The sequence below is a fragment of the Barbus barbus genome (genome assembly GCF_936440315.1).
Source record: "Barbus barbus genome assembly, chromosome: 50".
In the NCBI taxonomy this organism is placed as follows: domain Eukaryota; kingdom Metazoa; phylum Chordata; class Actinopteri; order Cypriniformes; family Cyprinidae; genus Barbus; species Barbus barbus.
In genome coordinates this window covers 12,985,211-13,002,089 of record NC_136728.1, presented here as the reverse complement: position 1 = coordinate 13,002,089, position 16,879 = coordinate 12,985,211, and the positions used below count along the sequence as shown (strand labels likewise).

At 35.8% G+C, this 16,879-nt stretch overlaps 1 protein-coding gene across 3 annotated transcripts in view; it reads left to right on the top strand.

The window, feature by feature from the left end:
* LOC306868405 (transcriptional enhancer factor TEF-1-like) overlaps window positions 1-16,879 on the top strand; it is a 37,979-nt gene that overhangs the window by 929 nt on the left and 20,171 nt on the right. For all 3 annotated transcript variants that reach the window (XM_079414533.1, XM_079414535.1, XM_079414534.1), the window contains one exon: window positions 12,463-12,717. In XM_079414533.1, the coding sequence (XP_079270659.1) occupies window positions 12,516-12,717 (202 nt within the window). In that variant the 5' untranslated portion in view covers window positions 12,463-12,515. The remainder of the gene's footprint in view (window positions 1-12,462; window positions 12,718-16,879) is intronic.

Here is a 16,879-nt window from a genome sequence, read left to right as displayed (position 1 = left end):
CTGACATGTAATAGATATCAAGAAAATGTTAAGAGTTAAACTGACTGACTGGACTTGGAGGGCTTCATTTTGTGCAACGTGCTTTTTCGGCTTTGTGAAGAGTTTAATAAATGAGTGTACACTTTTTATTTAAAAGCCTTATACTGTAGTATAGTACCTTATGCCACTTTATTTATCTCTTTTTTTTCTTTCTTTTTTCTACAATGTCCTCAGACTGATAAGCTCCTCTTGCACTATATATATTCACTCTATACATGTACACATATATCTGCACAGTTTTGTTTCATTTAACTGGTTTGCACTCTATCTGCCATGTGCCTTATGCCACTTTATCTATCTCTTTCTTTATTTTTCTACAATGTCCTCATTTGTATATCTGTATAGTTGTATGTACATATGTTTAAACTGTATTTATCTGTATTTTAACGTCTACTGTCAGTGTCTTAAATGTTAACTGTATGCACCAAGGGGCTGAGAGTAACGCTATTTCAATTCTCTGTATGTATGTGCCGTACATGTGGAAGAATTGACAGTAAAGCAGACTTGACTTGACTATAGTACTTTAGAGGAAGATGAATGATTAGATTTTTGTTGTTCCCCCTCTCCCACTGCTGTCTGACAGTGGTTTGTTGTCTCAGATGAGATCGACCCCCTTCACTATTGTGTTGCTGTTTTGACTTGCCAGTCTATTTAACTTATGTAAACAGAGCAGAGAGCCTTTTAAAACTGAAACACCAATTCTCACAATGCATATCACTAATAAAACCAGTATCTGTGACAGTTTTCATTCATATAGTTGAATCAAAACATAAGTATCTTGAAGTGTAATAATGTATGGTCTAAAAAGTGTTCATTTTGAAACCGACATTTATAAGCATATATGTGACCTAAACACTTTTGTGTAACTAAAACATGGCCTTTAAAAATGAACTTTATGTATAACATTGTAATATAACCTTTCAGAAGGAGAGAACCAGTTGACGCAGTTAGTTAATTTATCTGTTTTCTCTTTCTGAAACTTTGTCAGAAGAGGAAAAAAATGTGCCAGATTCAGTAGACAGGGCTTCCTCTGGGAGCATGGGATTGTGGGAAAATGGGGGAAGGGGCCCTTTATTGTTCCTGCTGTTATTGAAGCAGGGGCTCGTGGAGCGGCTGAATTACTCCACAAACAGTCCCGCTCCCATGCTGACATCTGGTTTGCCACTTAAGCGCACCTGTAGGCTGAAAGATGCTAAACTGTGTGTATTCATTCTGGCGCTGGGCTAATTCAGAGGAACGGCCATTTGTTTGACTGTTGCTGCCACTCACAGTCTAGCCAACTCCATTGTTAAGCCAGCAACAGGCGATAGCGGTGGAGGCACCATATGGCTTGTGTGTGCCTCGATGTTATCTGGTAATTTAGCTTATCAACACCATTATGTTGCATTTTGTCCTTTCTTTTATATGTCTTTTTATGCAAAGAGGGTGATTGAGTAAGTTTAGGGAGGGAGAGACTGTGTTTACATAGCCAAAGTACAATAGTTAGGCACTTATGATTAATGTACCTACCTTTGCTTTCCATATAATTTCAGTAGGAAATAAATGACAATGTTTGACTTGATTTAATGCAATTACTAGAATTTTTTGTCAGGGAAATGCTAAGATTAAGATTTTCATTAAAAAGTATATTTCAGTATACTTTCAGTCAGACATTTGTCATCAACATTTGAGATATTTAGATTTTTCGTAATGAAAGGTCAAAAATAATCCCTAGTTTTGTTGAGCATTGCTGTATTTTTAGAAGTAAATTCAGATATCTGTGGCAAAGATGCCAAGGATCTAAGCAACAGGTGCTTATGATCTGTATTGTATGAGGAAATATAAATTTAGCTTATTAAAGGAAGAAAATTGTGGACTTGTAATTTAGTGCAAAAAAAGCTTTCGGCGTAGGCTGGTGCAAAATTTGACCAGATTACAGAATAATGTAACATTTGTCTTGCGAGTTACATGTGTTCATTGCCGTCTCATCCTTTTCTTTTGGCATGCATAATAACAAGTCTTGTATGATAACTGGTTTGGGGAGGGGGTGGAATACGAAACCCGAAAAGATTTGTCGGAGCAAAACGCGAGAGGGGGGCCTGAAGTGGCGACAAAGGAAAATTCATATGTAATGAAATTTGGGTTGAGAGTTTGTCAGCGGAACAATGGCTCAGTGGGAGTGTGTGTAGCAGGGGCACGGGTGGCCGGCTTTGTTCAGGGAACACAGGAACAATAGGGTGTGCTCTGTGGCCCGGGGCAGCGGGAGGCCCACGCCGTGCCCTGAGGTAAACTCTGTTGTCACAAAAGGACCGCTCTCTCCACACAGCCCACCGCTCCACGAGACCAAGGACAGCCAGAGAGAGACCCTTACTGGAACTCTGCCACTGACGTCAGCACGTATGCCCCGGGGTGATCACTGGACGCCCTTTTAGCTAGCTTGTAAATGTTGCTGGATTTAGCTTATGGAAAAGTTGTTGAGTGAATTCAGAAACAAAACAAGAAAGACAGAGAGAGACTTGTGAAATACACAGATTATAGACAAGTTGTTATGAAAGAAAAACAAGGAAACGTTTTTGAATGGATTACGAAAGAAACAAATAGATACTATAGCTATAGATAGACAAACTGATTACTTGATTGAATTAATGGGAAAGAAATAATAAATAGATTATGGAAAGGTTTTATTGTCCAGACAAGGAGATATTTGATTTGAATTATTTAAAAAAAAAACGAGAGAAACATATAGAGAAACAGACAGATGGATCTTTCTTGAGTGAGAAAGTGGAGAGAAAAAAATTAATAGAATATGGAAAAGTTTTATCATGTCTGTATGAAAAATTATAAACAAGCCAATAGTAAAAAAAAAATTTAATACATTTATTTCATACTAAGTATATATAGTTCAAATCTATTAATATATTAATAGATATACTGATATAAAAATGATAATTTAACTTCATTTGGAGTACTACTTGTGCACAATGTACATTTCTATTAAGCCTAATATGTGTTTTTAATGTCACTGTTGATGAGGATTGTGTGATCTTTGAATAATTAAATTGATATTGTACCTGAAGTATACTTGCAATAGTTCCACTTTAGCACAATCAAATATACTTCAGTATATCTTTAGTTGGACTTCAGTAGTTCCATACAATTAAAGTGCATTAAGTACAAAATTAGCTGTTCCAATTTAGCAGAGTTTAAGTATAGCAGTTTAGTATACTAAAAGTACAGTTGCTTAAATAGTACTTAAATATGTAAATGTATACTTGGTATGAAACAAATGTATTTCAAATACATTTTAAAGTGAAAAAAATTAATAAATGGAGAAGTTTTATCATGTCTGCATTAAAAAAAGATAGATAGATCGATTGATTGATCCTGAAAAGGACAGTAAAAGAGACTAAGCAAACTAAAAACAGTTGAAATGTTCTGGGAATACACATAATAATGTGCGTATAGATCATGGCTTTGATAACAGAAGAGCTTTTCTTTGGGCAGGTTATTTAATTATCATAAAATCTGTTTTTCCTTTAATGTTTCCTCAGCTCAGTGGAAATGCCAGAACAGCAGCTTAGGGAGAGTCAGAGTGAAATCAGTCACTAAATGAGTCAGTTCCTGACACAAACGCAAACCTCCGAGTTCCAGTTAAACACCTCCCGTACAGCATTAATCAGAGGTGGTCTTACAGTTTGTCTTTCTTTTATTTCATCAAGTTTACTATTTATGCAGCTGTTTAAATAGAATTTCAGTGTACAGTTAGTACCTTGATCATAAAATACATCCTTTGTAACAATAGAATAGTGAAAAGAGACCTGCTCCTGAACAGAACTAACAGAAAACAAGGCACAAAAGCTTTCTTTTTCCTGTTGGGACAGTAGATTAAAAAAAGACACCGCTGTGTCCTAGATGGATTTCGGGAGATGCCAAGAAAGGGCGAGCAATGCTGTTTTGATACAATTTGATCAGATGTACTGAGTTTTGAAAAGACTTTCTTCTGCGTTTATAAGAACCGTCTGTGTTCTCTGTGCGAAACCGTATCTGTAGTAAATCAGGAAGCGAGTGCGGTTCACGGCACCCTTTGGAGTAAATGTATTTGTCCCCTGCTGGACGGTCAGGAAAGGTTATGAGCAAACACTGGTCATGCTTCTCGGGAGCTCACACTTATTTGAACACGTCGTCTCTTCCATTTCCTGGAGGAGGCATTGTGGGACGGCGTGGGGAGAGTGGCACCCCAGGAAGACATCGGATAATAGCGGGGTCTGACTCAGCGAAAAATAGCCTGCTTTAGAAGAATAGAGCCTGTGGAGTTATCACAGAACATGTCTGCCCCACAATACCGGGGAGGAAGCCGGTCCACTCCTGGACTGTCTTCAAGGAAGTGGATTTTGTACATGGCCTCTGGCACTGTAGCGACTGAATTTGGTCATTTAAGTAGGACATGGTCTTAAATCAGTGTTCTTATAGCAACCAATTAGATTTTAGGAATGTGGAGGTGACTGATAATATCTGTGGCAGTCTTTCTCATGAATGTTAATTAGGTGATGTGACATTTGTTTTAATTAGGGATGCACAATATATCGCCATAATTTTGTTTGACTTTTTTGAAGAGATTTTTAGGGATTTATTAGAGTCTTTATATGTGTATGTGTATATATATATATATATATATATATATATATATATATATATATATATATATATATATATATATATATATATATATATATATATATATATATATATATATATATATATAATATGCATGATCATTTCCTTTATTATTATTTTTAAATGGCCTTTGCCGTCATCTAATCTCACTTAAAGTTATTCTTTAAAAACACTAATCATTACTGTTAAGTAAAATCTTTAGCTAAACAAAAAATAAATGTTTTAATACTGTATATTACAATGTTGTGATGCCTACATTTATTGTAGCATTTAAATGGATTGATTTTAGTGTATATTTTACATTTATTTGGACCCAATAATATACAGTTTTAATATCATCCATTTATCGGTTATCGGACGATATTAAAACTGATTTTAAAAAACTAATAATTTAACGGTATACATTGTTCAAGCTCATTTCCAAGTTCATTGATATTTTTATATTCAAATAACCTTTATTTTTTGACAACACTAATCATTTCATAGCACTATTAAATATCATCTTCAGCTAATATCAAAATAAATATATTTTTAATCACTGTACATTATTATGATGCCTTCATTTATTGTAGCATTTAAATGATTGATTTTAGCGTTTTATTTTAAATTTATTTAGAAAAAATTATACAGTTTTAATATCGACCATTTATCGGTTATCGGGTGATTATTAATATGTATGTATGTATGTATGTATGTATGTATGTATGTATGTATGTATGTATGTATGTATGTATGTATGTATGTATGTATGTATGTATGTATGTATGTATGTATGTATGTATGTATGTATGTATGTATGTATGTATGTATGTAAATATTTATTGTTCAAGATAATTTCCTCTATTTTTACATTTAAATTACCTTTGCCATCATCTAACGAACTAATCATTTATTAACACAAATATAATCTTTAGCTAATCTTAAAAATAATAACTAATTTTCGTACTGTACATTATAATGTTTTGATGCCTGACATTTACTTGTAGCTTTGAAAAAAAATTATGTATGTATCTATTCATAGACAAAGTAATATGAAATTTTTAAATCGGCCAGTTATCTGTCAATATAAAAGTAATTTTTTTTGTAATTTATCAATATCAGTAGATATTGGTTATATAATTGTGCATGCTAATTTCCTTTATTTTTACATTTAAATTACTGGTAAATTTAATCTTTAAAAAATCTCAAAATGTTTATCGATTGTTCATAACATACTTTATAACTTATTTATTTACAGACAAAAATAGTATAAAATTTGAATATCGGCTTTAAAATGAAAATAATAATCAGCTTATCTGTATCAGCCAGAAATGTAATACTAGTCATTGTTCTCAACCACTCATTGATATTTAAGGGCAGGTTAAGATATTGTTCCAGAACCAACAAAGGATGTTGATCCTGGAACACATCTTACTCGTGTAAATCAGATTTGTTTCTTTTACACTCATTGCATCTGATTCCATGTTGCTAAAATTGAATAAAAGTGAGCGCAAAACCTTTCTAGCATTATTGTTTGTTCAAGCCAGCTTTCTCTGCCCACTCGACAATAACTTTCCAGAAGTCCAGCCGTCATTTTGGGTCATTAGCACTTGGTTGAGAGGATTACATAGCCACGGGGAAAGCAATAACAACAGTGTTTACATGCCGCCCCTTAGGAGTCCATGCGGTGCAATTCACAGACATATTTTTGCTTGGATATTAGCGGGTTTGTATGACCTCCAAAATTGCATTGAATAAAGTCATAACCTGGGGAGCGAGTGAGCCAAGCTGTGCAGTTTCTGTTCAGTTGAATGCAGCCATGGATAGTACATCTTTAGATTGGTAAAATGTCATCTCAAGGATGGTTTCTCAAAGACTTGCATGTTTTGTAAGACCCCCGCTTTAGTCGTCAGCATGACGAATAATTAATTTGAAGCATATGCCAGGTTAGAGAGATGAAGGCATTGAAAATGTATTGCAAGGTTGAAATTTTTTCTGATTAAAGATGCTTCTTTGCATATCTTTCTGAATAGGATCCACGGCCCTTTTCTTAAGAACCCTTCACATTTCTTGCATCTTCAAGACGTCTTCCTCCGACAATGTTTTTTGCAGTCTTTCTTTGAGGAAGGATTCTCTGGCGTGGTTCCTCCGCAGAAATAAAAGGACACGGTTTCATCTAAGCAAATACTACACTGACAATCACAGTACAAGATGTGCTGGCCGCTATACAACACATGCCATTGAAATGCAAAAGCCTCTCTCTCTCTCAGAGAAAGACTGAAAGAAGGGATTTTTAGGTCATTCTTAATTGAATTTCCTGGCTGATGACAGAGTAATATAGAGACTAATAGCATTGTGCGTGCATCTCGTGTCACCGCTAGAAATGCACTGGAGGAAGGCTCTTTGCGATCACTTACAGACACTGGATATATGAAAACCCTTCGTTCATTATGTCTTCACTTAATAACTTAATAAGCCTTCTCCATTATGTCCTATGTAGCTCATGTTATGAAAGTGGAATAGGCTTACGAGGGTTAATGCAGCCATTTGTTTCGATTAATTGAAAGGAGTATGTAGTGGTTACAAGTATGCTCTTTTTTTCTGTTATTTTACACTGAAATCAGAACGTTTTTGTTCACTATTGTTTCTTCAAGTTGCTGAGATGAACATTCATTGACACGATTAACAAATATTTTATGTTGTACCTTTGTTACATGTGTATATATCAGGAGTTTTTCAACTTTTCAGTGGCAAGGACCCCCAAATGTGAGGATTCATTTTAATTAAATGGAAATTGTTTTAATTAAAAAAAAATTAAATTCTAATGTTGTGTAGAAACAAATATAAATGCAGAGTAATTATAATATTTTTATATATATTTTCTGTTAAAATATATTTTGTAATTTTTTTTTCCCCTCTCAACTTCAACTTCATCTTTTTTTTTTTTAAACTGGGGCCTAGAGAAGCAGTCCAGTTGTTACTTACCTTTAACTAATCACAGTGCAATTACAAACATCTAACACAAGGTACGACTGTAATTCCCGGTAAACTGTTTCTTTAATACATTTAAACTAACCGAAGCCACAAAGTGGAGGCGGGTGGAAATGTAGTGGTTTTCTGTCGACCCGGCTGCCAACTTCATCAATAGGGAGCCGCTAATGTGCAGACGAGAGCCGGGCGGTTCGATTACAGCTTCATTTGGTAATGAAGTGAGAGCGAGAGGCTCCCGTGAACGCTTTAAAGAGCTCAGCGTGATGGTTTGGAATCGAATAAAGCAGATTTTGTGATTTAGACACATGCAGGAGAGTTCGCTAGCATTGCGACACAAATCAGACCCCACGCAAACACTGTCTATACTCATATACATATCATTACATTTAATTACAACAAGCTGGCGCTTTAGTGGTGTTCTCGCCCGTGGACATGGACACACAGAAGCGTACACACGAATACTGTGAGATACCCTCATCCGTTGGCAGCGCAAGTAGACCAGAGGGAGCGAGACAGCTGCCTGGGGTGGATGTGTGCCTCCCGGTTTGTGCGGGATCGCACCCATGCCTTTCGTTTGGCCGGCTGTGGCTGCCTGGAGGGTGAAGTGTATTGTAAGTGTGACCACAGTACATTGTTGCATGACTAATCTCGCCCTTCCATCTGCCACTGAGGCCCCGGCACAAGCTCCGCTCTCCAGCATCAAGCACTGCCATATTGCAGCAGTCACAACATCTTGGCTTTGACTGGCACTCTACTACAGCAGAAGCGCCCTGGTGGACCCACTGCCCGCCTCACAGCCGAGAATTGTGGGACGTTACATGTGCAAACATTACGAAACACAGAGATTTGTCCTGACGTCCAAAGCTGACGGCTTGTGCAAATGTCTGTTTTTGAGACAACTTGACTGTGATGCACGATGTGTTTATTTTAAATGGATGGTTCTCTGTGCTTACTCACCCTCATGTTGTTCCAATCCTTTCTTTTACGAAACACAATAGAAGATATTTTGAAAAAAAGTTTCATTTTTGGTCCCCACTGACATTATTTCTCAGGTTTGAATTGACGCAAGGGTGAGTAAATGGTGATATAATTTTTTTTAGCAGACTGTTCCTTTAAGATGCATAGCTGTACTATTTTTAACTCGACACTCCATCTTAAAAATGTAACGCCGGTGGTGGGATGCTCATAAAACAATTAGCAAGGCAATTTCCCAAAGACTTTCCAAAAAATGCTACTTTTTCAAAAAAAAAATTTTTTTTACTATGCAACAGCTACAAAATAGCAAGCTAGTAGCTATGCTAATTAAAACCATGCCAATTAAAATCTTACTCTAAAGGCCCATTCATACCAAAAACGATAACTGTAGCAATAACTAGATTAGCGCCCACCAACGGACGATAACGTTCTGTTTATTATAAGTGTGTGCTGCAGTTTTGTCATCTGTCACTTTAAATCGAGCTTGTTAAATTCGAGTGGATTCTGATTGGCTGTCAATGTTTTTATTATTCATCAGCTTAAAAAAATCATTCTGAAAGTGATTCCAACGATTTCTTTCTTCTGTCATTAACGTTGTAGTTGAGTTATAGACTTCACTGTTCTTTTAGAATTAGAATGATTTAAAAAAAAATTTGATTAAGCCCATTCACACCAAAAACAATAACTATAAAGATATCTATATTGATAACTATATTAGCATGCGCACCAACGGACAATAAGTTCTGTTAATTATAAGAGCGTGCTGCAGTTTTGTCATCTGCCGCTTTAAATCAAGCTCTTTAAAGTTGATTGGATTCTGATTGGCTGTCAGTGTTTTTAACCATTTATCAACTGGAAGAAAAAAAAATCATTCTAAAAGTGATTCCAACGGTACTCTGTGTCGTTATCATTATAGTTGAGTTGTGGACTATTTTCATAAAACTAAAATGATTATTAAAACTTTACAGTTATCATTATAGTTATCGTTGTTTGTGTGAACAGGCTTTAACTGCTAAAAATATCTATACTAAAAATACAGGAAAAATCGAGAGAAACTAGTTAACTCCATTAATCGATTAGTCAGCCTTTCCTGCTAGACAAGTAGGTTATTTATTTCTTTAGTTTCTTTCTTTTGCCTTATTTACGGCTTCTTTCTTATTGAGTTTCTTTCTCTTTTGAAGTGTGAAGTCTTGTAAATTACAGGGAGGATGTGTGGTGAGTCGAGAGCCGCCTCTCTCTCTCTCTCCGATTAAACCATCACACTCAGGCTCTCTTTAATCTTCCGCAGTCCAAACCACCAGCCTGCTTTTGTTAATGCTAATTCAAAACTCATGTAGAATCTCAGATATCCAAGATATTACCATACAAATAATTATAGCATATACTTCTGGTTTGGTCTGCTGGTAATGCGCAAGATCAGGGAGTATTTGCATGAAAGAAGAAAACCTTCGAATGAAATAGACTCATAAAGAACTCAACAAAAGTGCACTGAATGTACAAATACTGTATTCAGTAAGTGTTTCCATGATTTGCCAGAAGTGGAAAACTACAGATTGCAGTGTAATTGCGGGCAAAGCCAAAAGTGCACACGTGACTGTGCTGGAAGTGATTACAGTTGAGTTCATCTCCAAGTCAGGGAGATGATATTTAAGAGCCCAAGCATTTAGCAGTTTGCAGCTTGCACAAATTTGATCACTCTCTCTCAGCAGTACAAGTGAGTTTGTTTGTTTTTTTTCTTTTTACCAACGTCAGCATTTAGTACTGCAAAAAAAAGAAACATTCACAACTGTGAAGTGTTAGTGAGACACCCAGTCACACACTTTTTCACACACATTTAGCTACCCAAATGGAGACTTGCAATTGATGATATTGTTTTTATATACAGCTAATTATATTGTGAGCTTTCACAATTAGAATAGCTGGAGACAAAAAGAAAGTGCACTAACTGTATTGAATGTGACTTTTAAAAGTATACTTAAAAAACTATACTTGCAGACAATATATAATGTTATTTAAATAAAAAGTAAAGTATAGGCTACTACAATGTAAAGCACATTATAAATCCTTATGTTTAAATCTTTTGTCCTGCTGTAAAAAAATGTTCAGTAACATACTTGATTATAATTTTAACTGTAGTGTGTTATTCGACATTATATTTAAAGCTAATAAATGTATTAAATTAGAATTTCATCATTACATATATGAAATTACAAATCGACTCACATGACATGCAAGTTTTAATAGAAATTACATTAAAATACAGGTTTAGTTTTAAAGATTTACTAAATGCTTGTCAGTATATTCGGTAATAAACTTTAAACACTTTAAAAAATACAGTTGTAGAAATGAAGATCCCATAATCTCTACTTATGTCAAAAAACGCTCTAATATTCAATTGATTGCATTTAATATAAATTTAAACTATAAAATATACTCTGTTCAAAAGTATCTGAAGTATAGGTCTTTTTCACAAGTTTCCAACACTTTGTAGACGCACATTAACACATTGTGTAGTGTAGCCTGCTCAAATTTGACAGGAAACGCATGCTAGTAGTTCTACAAAAGGCAGCACTGTTTTGACTGGGCATTTCCCCTATTAGCGTAGCCGCTAGGCCAGACGTGACTTGAAAACTCAAGTTTTGTTGTTAGCAATCACTCTGTGACCATTTAGATGAGATTTGTATTGTTTTAACACTTCATGGTTTACCTCAAAGTCATACGCACACACGCTTTTGATGTCGTAGCACTTAGCCGATGCGTTTTTGCGCAAGCAATTTTCCTTTAACATGAAACGTAGTGTGTGGCGCGAATACTAAAGACAGTGACTCGTAGGAGTGATTTGGGTTAATCACTCTCTCTCTTAAGCTACAGGATCAACATTTGTCATTCAGCAATCTTCTACCACAAATTTAAAAGCTGGTCTGACATCATTGCCAGCTTGTAAGTGTTCCCTTCTAAGACACCAGCTGTTTTGGTTTAGCCTAAGTGCCACTCCTAAATTAGCGTGGCTTATGTGTTTTCTCATTTCTTCATGGGCTTTCAATCATGTTTTGATCTTTAGCTTTTGGTCTGATGTTTTTTTATGAGTGATGAGAGAATGTTTTAATTGTATTTAATGTGCTCAGCGTTAATTATTATTTTTCATTTCCAAACCGCAAATAGATTCACTGTGTGAAGTAGTAAACAGGCCATTTTTGAAGATGCAATCGCATTGTTTAACAGGCCCAGTTTTCTTCCCTGCATAGATGTATTTCCTTTTTAAACAGGAAGTTATGAGTCATCATTATATTTGATCAGTTTTTGTTGTTTTGATTTGTTTTTAGTATCAATGCGATATTGTTATAGTTTTGTTTTTATATTTTTTGTAAAGTATTAGTAATTTTGCTATTTTTGTCTTTAGTTTTAGTTATAAAAATTGTATAACTTGGCAAATGGCTGAATTATTCAAATAAAAGGCCTATTTTATTTCAGTTCACATTTATTTTATTCCAAGTAACAATTTTTTTAAATTATTTTATTTATTTATTTTTTTTTTTATTCCAAAGTAACCTGGGTTTATAAATGAATTTATAAATAATATACTCAATTACTTTGATTTTGTATTGCATAATGATCGCATTATGGTAATACTATGATATTATTTGAAGTATCTTGAAAAAACATTATAATTACCATAATAAACTAATATGGTCATTCTATAATTAAATTTTTCTGCCTGTTCACCCTGCTTGAATTGTTGTGTTTACAAAGACTTATCTTAGCTCTTTGCAGAAAGTTAAACAAGACCAATCATTTTTTTGTTTTTTTATTGTTTGCTCTTCCCAGGTCAGTGTGCCTAGAGTTCTCCAGGCTCGGGCTCCGAGATCCCAGCTGTTGCCATGGATCCCAGCAGCTGGAGCGGCAGTGAAAGTGCCGGCGAGGATATCGAGAGGATGAGCGACTCTGCCGATAAGCCCATGGACAACGAAGCTGAGGGCGTATGGAGCCCTGACATTGAGCAGAGCTTCCAGGAGGCCCTGGCCATCTACCCACCCTGCGGACGACGGAAAATCATCCTGTCTGATGAGGGGAAAATGTATGGTGAGTTGAAAAAACTGCAACCATTGGTTGGATTGCTCGGTCAGAACTTGAGTTCACACAAACCAGACTAGCTTTTCAAGTTTGAAGTGAACCAACCAAATGAGCTCAACTTTGAAATCAAATTGACTGTAAATATAGAGGTTTTACAAACAGACCTACGTATTTTGACTAGCTATGTAACGTTATGACTGCTGTTGCAGCTTGTTTTGACTGCCCGTAATCGTGAGTTGTTTGTTGAGGTTGGCGGGGAACAGGCTCATCAGAAAGTTCTCAGGGAAGTTGTTAGTAGTTTGTCCTCAGGGTGAGACGATGAGGTCCGTCGGGCCTCTGAAACTGGAAAAACGGGACTCCAGCGGGCCAGGCGGTGGAGCAGGCTGGCTGTCCTGGGTTCTGTTGTAAAGTCAGCGTGAACCATTAGTTAGGAACAGATGGTCGTGCGGCTGACACCAGCTGCGCTCCCAATTCCCCCCACCTCATTCCCCAAAGCTTCCCCCCTCCCCTCCACGCCTCCCTCAAACTCCCGGCTGGGCTGATGTCATAGAAAGAGGGAATACTGATTTTCTTTTCTCTTAGGATATTGAACATGCTCTTGGCCTTGTCCACAATGAATCCTCCTTACACTGCTTGGACTTGTATCCAGCTGTCTTCATTAGGTACAATTCGGAAACCAAACAGTTGTTAAATCCAGATGCATGATGGAAAAAGTGGACAAGCTTATGAATCATAAAAGTGCTGCTGTTTCTAAAGTTTTTATTCATGGTTGCAGCCCATCTGGGGATGCAGGTTTGAATCCAACTTGCCATTTCCTTTGCCTTTTTCCAATTTCCTTTTCTTTCAAAACATTTATGTTAATGCAATTGGCACACACTTTTATCCAAAGTGACTCACATTGCATTCAAGGTGTTTAAGTCATGCATTCACTGGGAATCAAACCCACAACCTTGATGTTGCAAGCACCCTGCTCTACTGTTGCTTTGAAACCTTTCCTTTGAAATCTTTGAGAAATTTTACAATAAGGATCTGCGCCAAAAGCCTTGTGGGCAGTGTGCCAACGTATTGCGCAATTGCGCTACGGGCGTCCCGAGTTCGAATCCTCACTCGAGAACCTTTCCAAATCCCGCCCCCCTCTCTCTCTCCCACTTCACTTCCTGTCTCCTCTGCACAAAAAAACCCATCAAAAATAAGTCTAAAAAACCCCTTAACAATAATGTTGAATTTGTTAACATAACCTAATGCATTACCTTAAAAAATTAAATATCTTTACAGCGTTTATTGCCGTATTTTTAAGTATGTGTAAGTCACTTTTTTTTATCATCTAAAATGTGTTGTGACTTATATAATGCAATTATAAATTAAGTTTTTTTTTTTTTTTTTTGATTCGTGTAGCACGAGAGACTTTCATAAGCCCATAAACGCATTTCTCACACACAGGATGTTTCAAATTTTTGGCTTGGCATTTATTAGAAATGCATGCAACTATAATTTATTTTTCTTATATCTTGTATTTTTCATTCCTGTTCTGAATACTGTTAAATTTAAAGGATGTTTAACAGTGTTTGTAAACATTGTTTTATTTACTGGTATTTTATGCTATTTCTAAATGTAATAATAAAATGTGACATTTTCCCTAAAATACAGTAATCTAGCTTAATGTTTATTTCTACATGTACTAATTTTCAACCTGTCAATGCGTAAAGATTTTATTATAAATGAAAGTTAGGCTACATTAATAAATAGTTGCTGCTCATTGTTAGTGTTTTAAATAATATTAACAAATTGAACCTTATTAAAAAAGTTAAATGCCAAAAAAAAGGACATTTCTTTCCCAACAGACACCTGTTTGTTCCCATAACCACAGTCGTTTTTTCTTTCAGGCATTTCCTTCTAAATAAATTGGCTGGTGATCGTGGGGGGTTTCTTGGGTCGCTGAGGCAAACCTGTCACCTCCTACGCTGCTGTCCGTGTAGCATTCCTTAGCCTCGCCCTTGCCGTCACCTTCGTTATTTCATCGTCCATAGCAACTCTTTGAGATTTAATTTATCTGCACGCACCTAGCACAGACCCATACAAGTCAAGATCCCCAGTCCCCCCGCTCTCCAGGTCTGCCAGCGCCGTGTGGTTAATTAGCAGCCGTCCCTATAGCAACCGCCTTTCGCTTCAAAACAATATGTACTTTTTTTCCTTGTGTCGTGGCTCAGCTTATCTCACTGTTTACCTGAGGGGGCTCTTTAGTCTCAGAGAGGCACAAAAACTGGCCTCCAGCCAAAGAGTTCAAGTTTTTCCTGTAGATGGTACAAAGCTCTGTGGCAGCTGCCATGTGGTTTCACAGGTGAACAAAACACTTGTTTTCCCCGCAAATCTTTTCTTTCTTCTGTTTTTTAGTGTAAATTTGGCTGTTTGTTGCATGATATCTCTCTTTTTTTTTCTCCTTTGTGAGATCAGTGCCCTCTCTTTCGACTCTGATGTCATAAACCATTTGGCTCTGCTTTGCTAGTACTTATTTTAGGCAGAGAAAGCATGCCATAAGTAGATTTGACAGTCCCCCGCTGGGTTCGATGAAAGAAAGATCTAATCACACTGGTTTCACATCTGAGGGGATATACTGTGAGGACTTAACATTATCTTAGCCAATTAATATTTCTCAAGTGTTTTATATTCTGGAATCCATATCCACCTGCACTTAAAAAATGTATTGTATCATTTGCAAGCACAACTAACATACTTGGCCATTCTGTGGTCGTATATATTTTAGTAAAATGCCCATCTTTGGGAGTGAAAGCAAACAGCTGAGAAAGAAAGCATGTGTTACAGTATATTGGATCCGGGCAGCTCTTAAAGTGACAGCAGTCTAATATTCTTGCTGTCTGTCATTCATGTTAATCAAACAACAAAAGAGAGAAAATTTCCCACTGCTCTTGGTTAACTTTAACATTTGTAACTTTAATAAGAAGAAAAATGTATTTAATTTACATACTGCATGAAGAAAATGCAGTGTTTTTATTAATTTGATGACTTTATACATTGTATGTAGCATTTCTTTTTTATTTGTTGTACTGTAGTTTTTTGTCCTATTGCTTGTATTTAGTTTCTTATTCTTATTTAATTGCTCACTGTTTTTTTTTTTAAGCTAGTATTAGCTAGTTTTTTTTGTGATATTGACACTGGTGACAAGAACTATGAAATTTCTATGGGAACAAAACATTTTGATATCATAAAGACCCAATTTAAAGCAAAAATAACTATATCATGATATATATCATTATTGTGGAATAAAATTACTCATATCATGATATAAGATATTGGTCAAATCAATCTTAAATTATCATGTTGTGTATTTTTAATTTTATTTTATATTTAATTTTATTATTTTATAAGTAGCCACACTGTGTATTGCCATTGATTTGATATGTGTGGACCTATTTTCATTCTGAAAATTTCATTTTTTAAGTATTTACTGTCAGATGTTCAAACAAGCACATTTAGCATATGTTTTTGAAATCTGTGTAAATCTGCTTTAAGATGTTTAGCATATGTTTGTAAATAAATACAAAACCTAAAATTAACGCTATTCAGTTGCTGCACTTTTTGAGGGGCATTTCAGTGCCATATTTGTGCTTGCTGGGTGTGTTAAAGTGCAAAATACCTTTTATTTAATTTAATTTAAAGGACATTTTGTGTGCAGCTCTATTCATGCAAACAGAGCCTGATTCGTTCCTAATTTTACCTTACAGCACCATGTCTTTCTGCATTTCATAATGGCAAATTGTGAGTGTAAAATTATGAATAGATTGGTGTGTTGAGGCAGTGATGGGCTTTGTGAACATAATGTGTGCCTCGGAGGATTGGAAATGCTGTGATTTTAAGCTGTGTCTTTAACAAAGGGATAACAGACCCGCTCTGAGACTCTAGTGCCAGTTTGGGCTATATCACGTTCCGCAGGGGAAACTCGTGGTTATGGGAGTTATCGTCATTCTGTTCTGGCTAACTAGTATGCCGTTGAGTGTCTGCCATCAGCAGAAGTACATGAAAAGACAATCCAAAATTACAAAACAAGCCCCCAATCTTTTCTTAAGGTATTTTTTGTTTATTTTCAAAGATGAAAGACAAGCAATGTTAATTTAAATCAATGAAAAATCTGATTATATTTTTAGCCTTTTTTCCT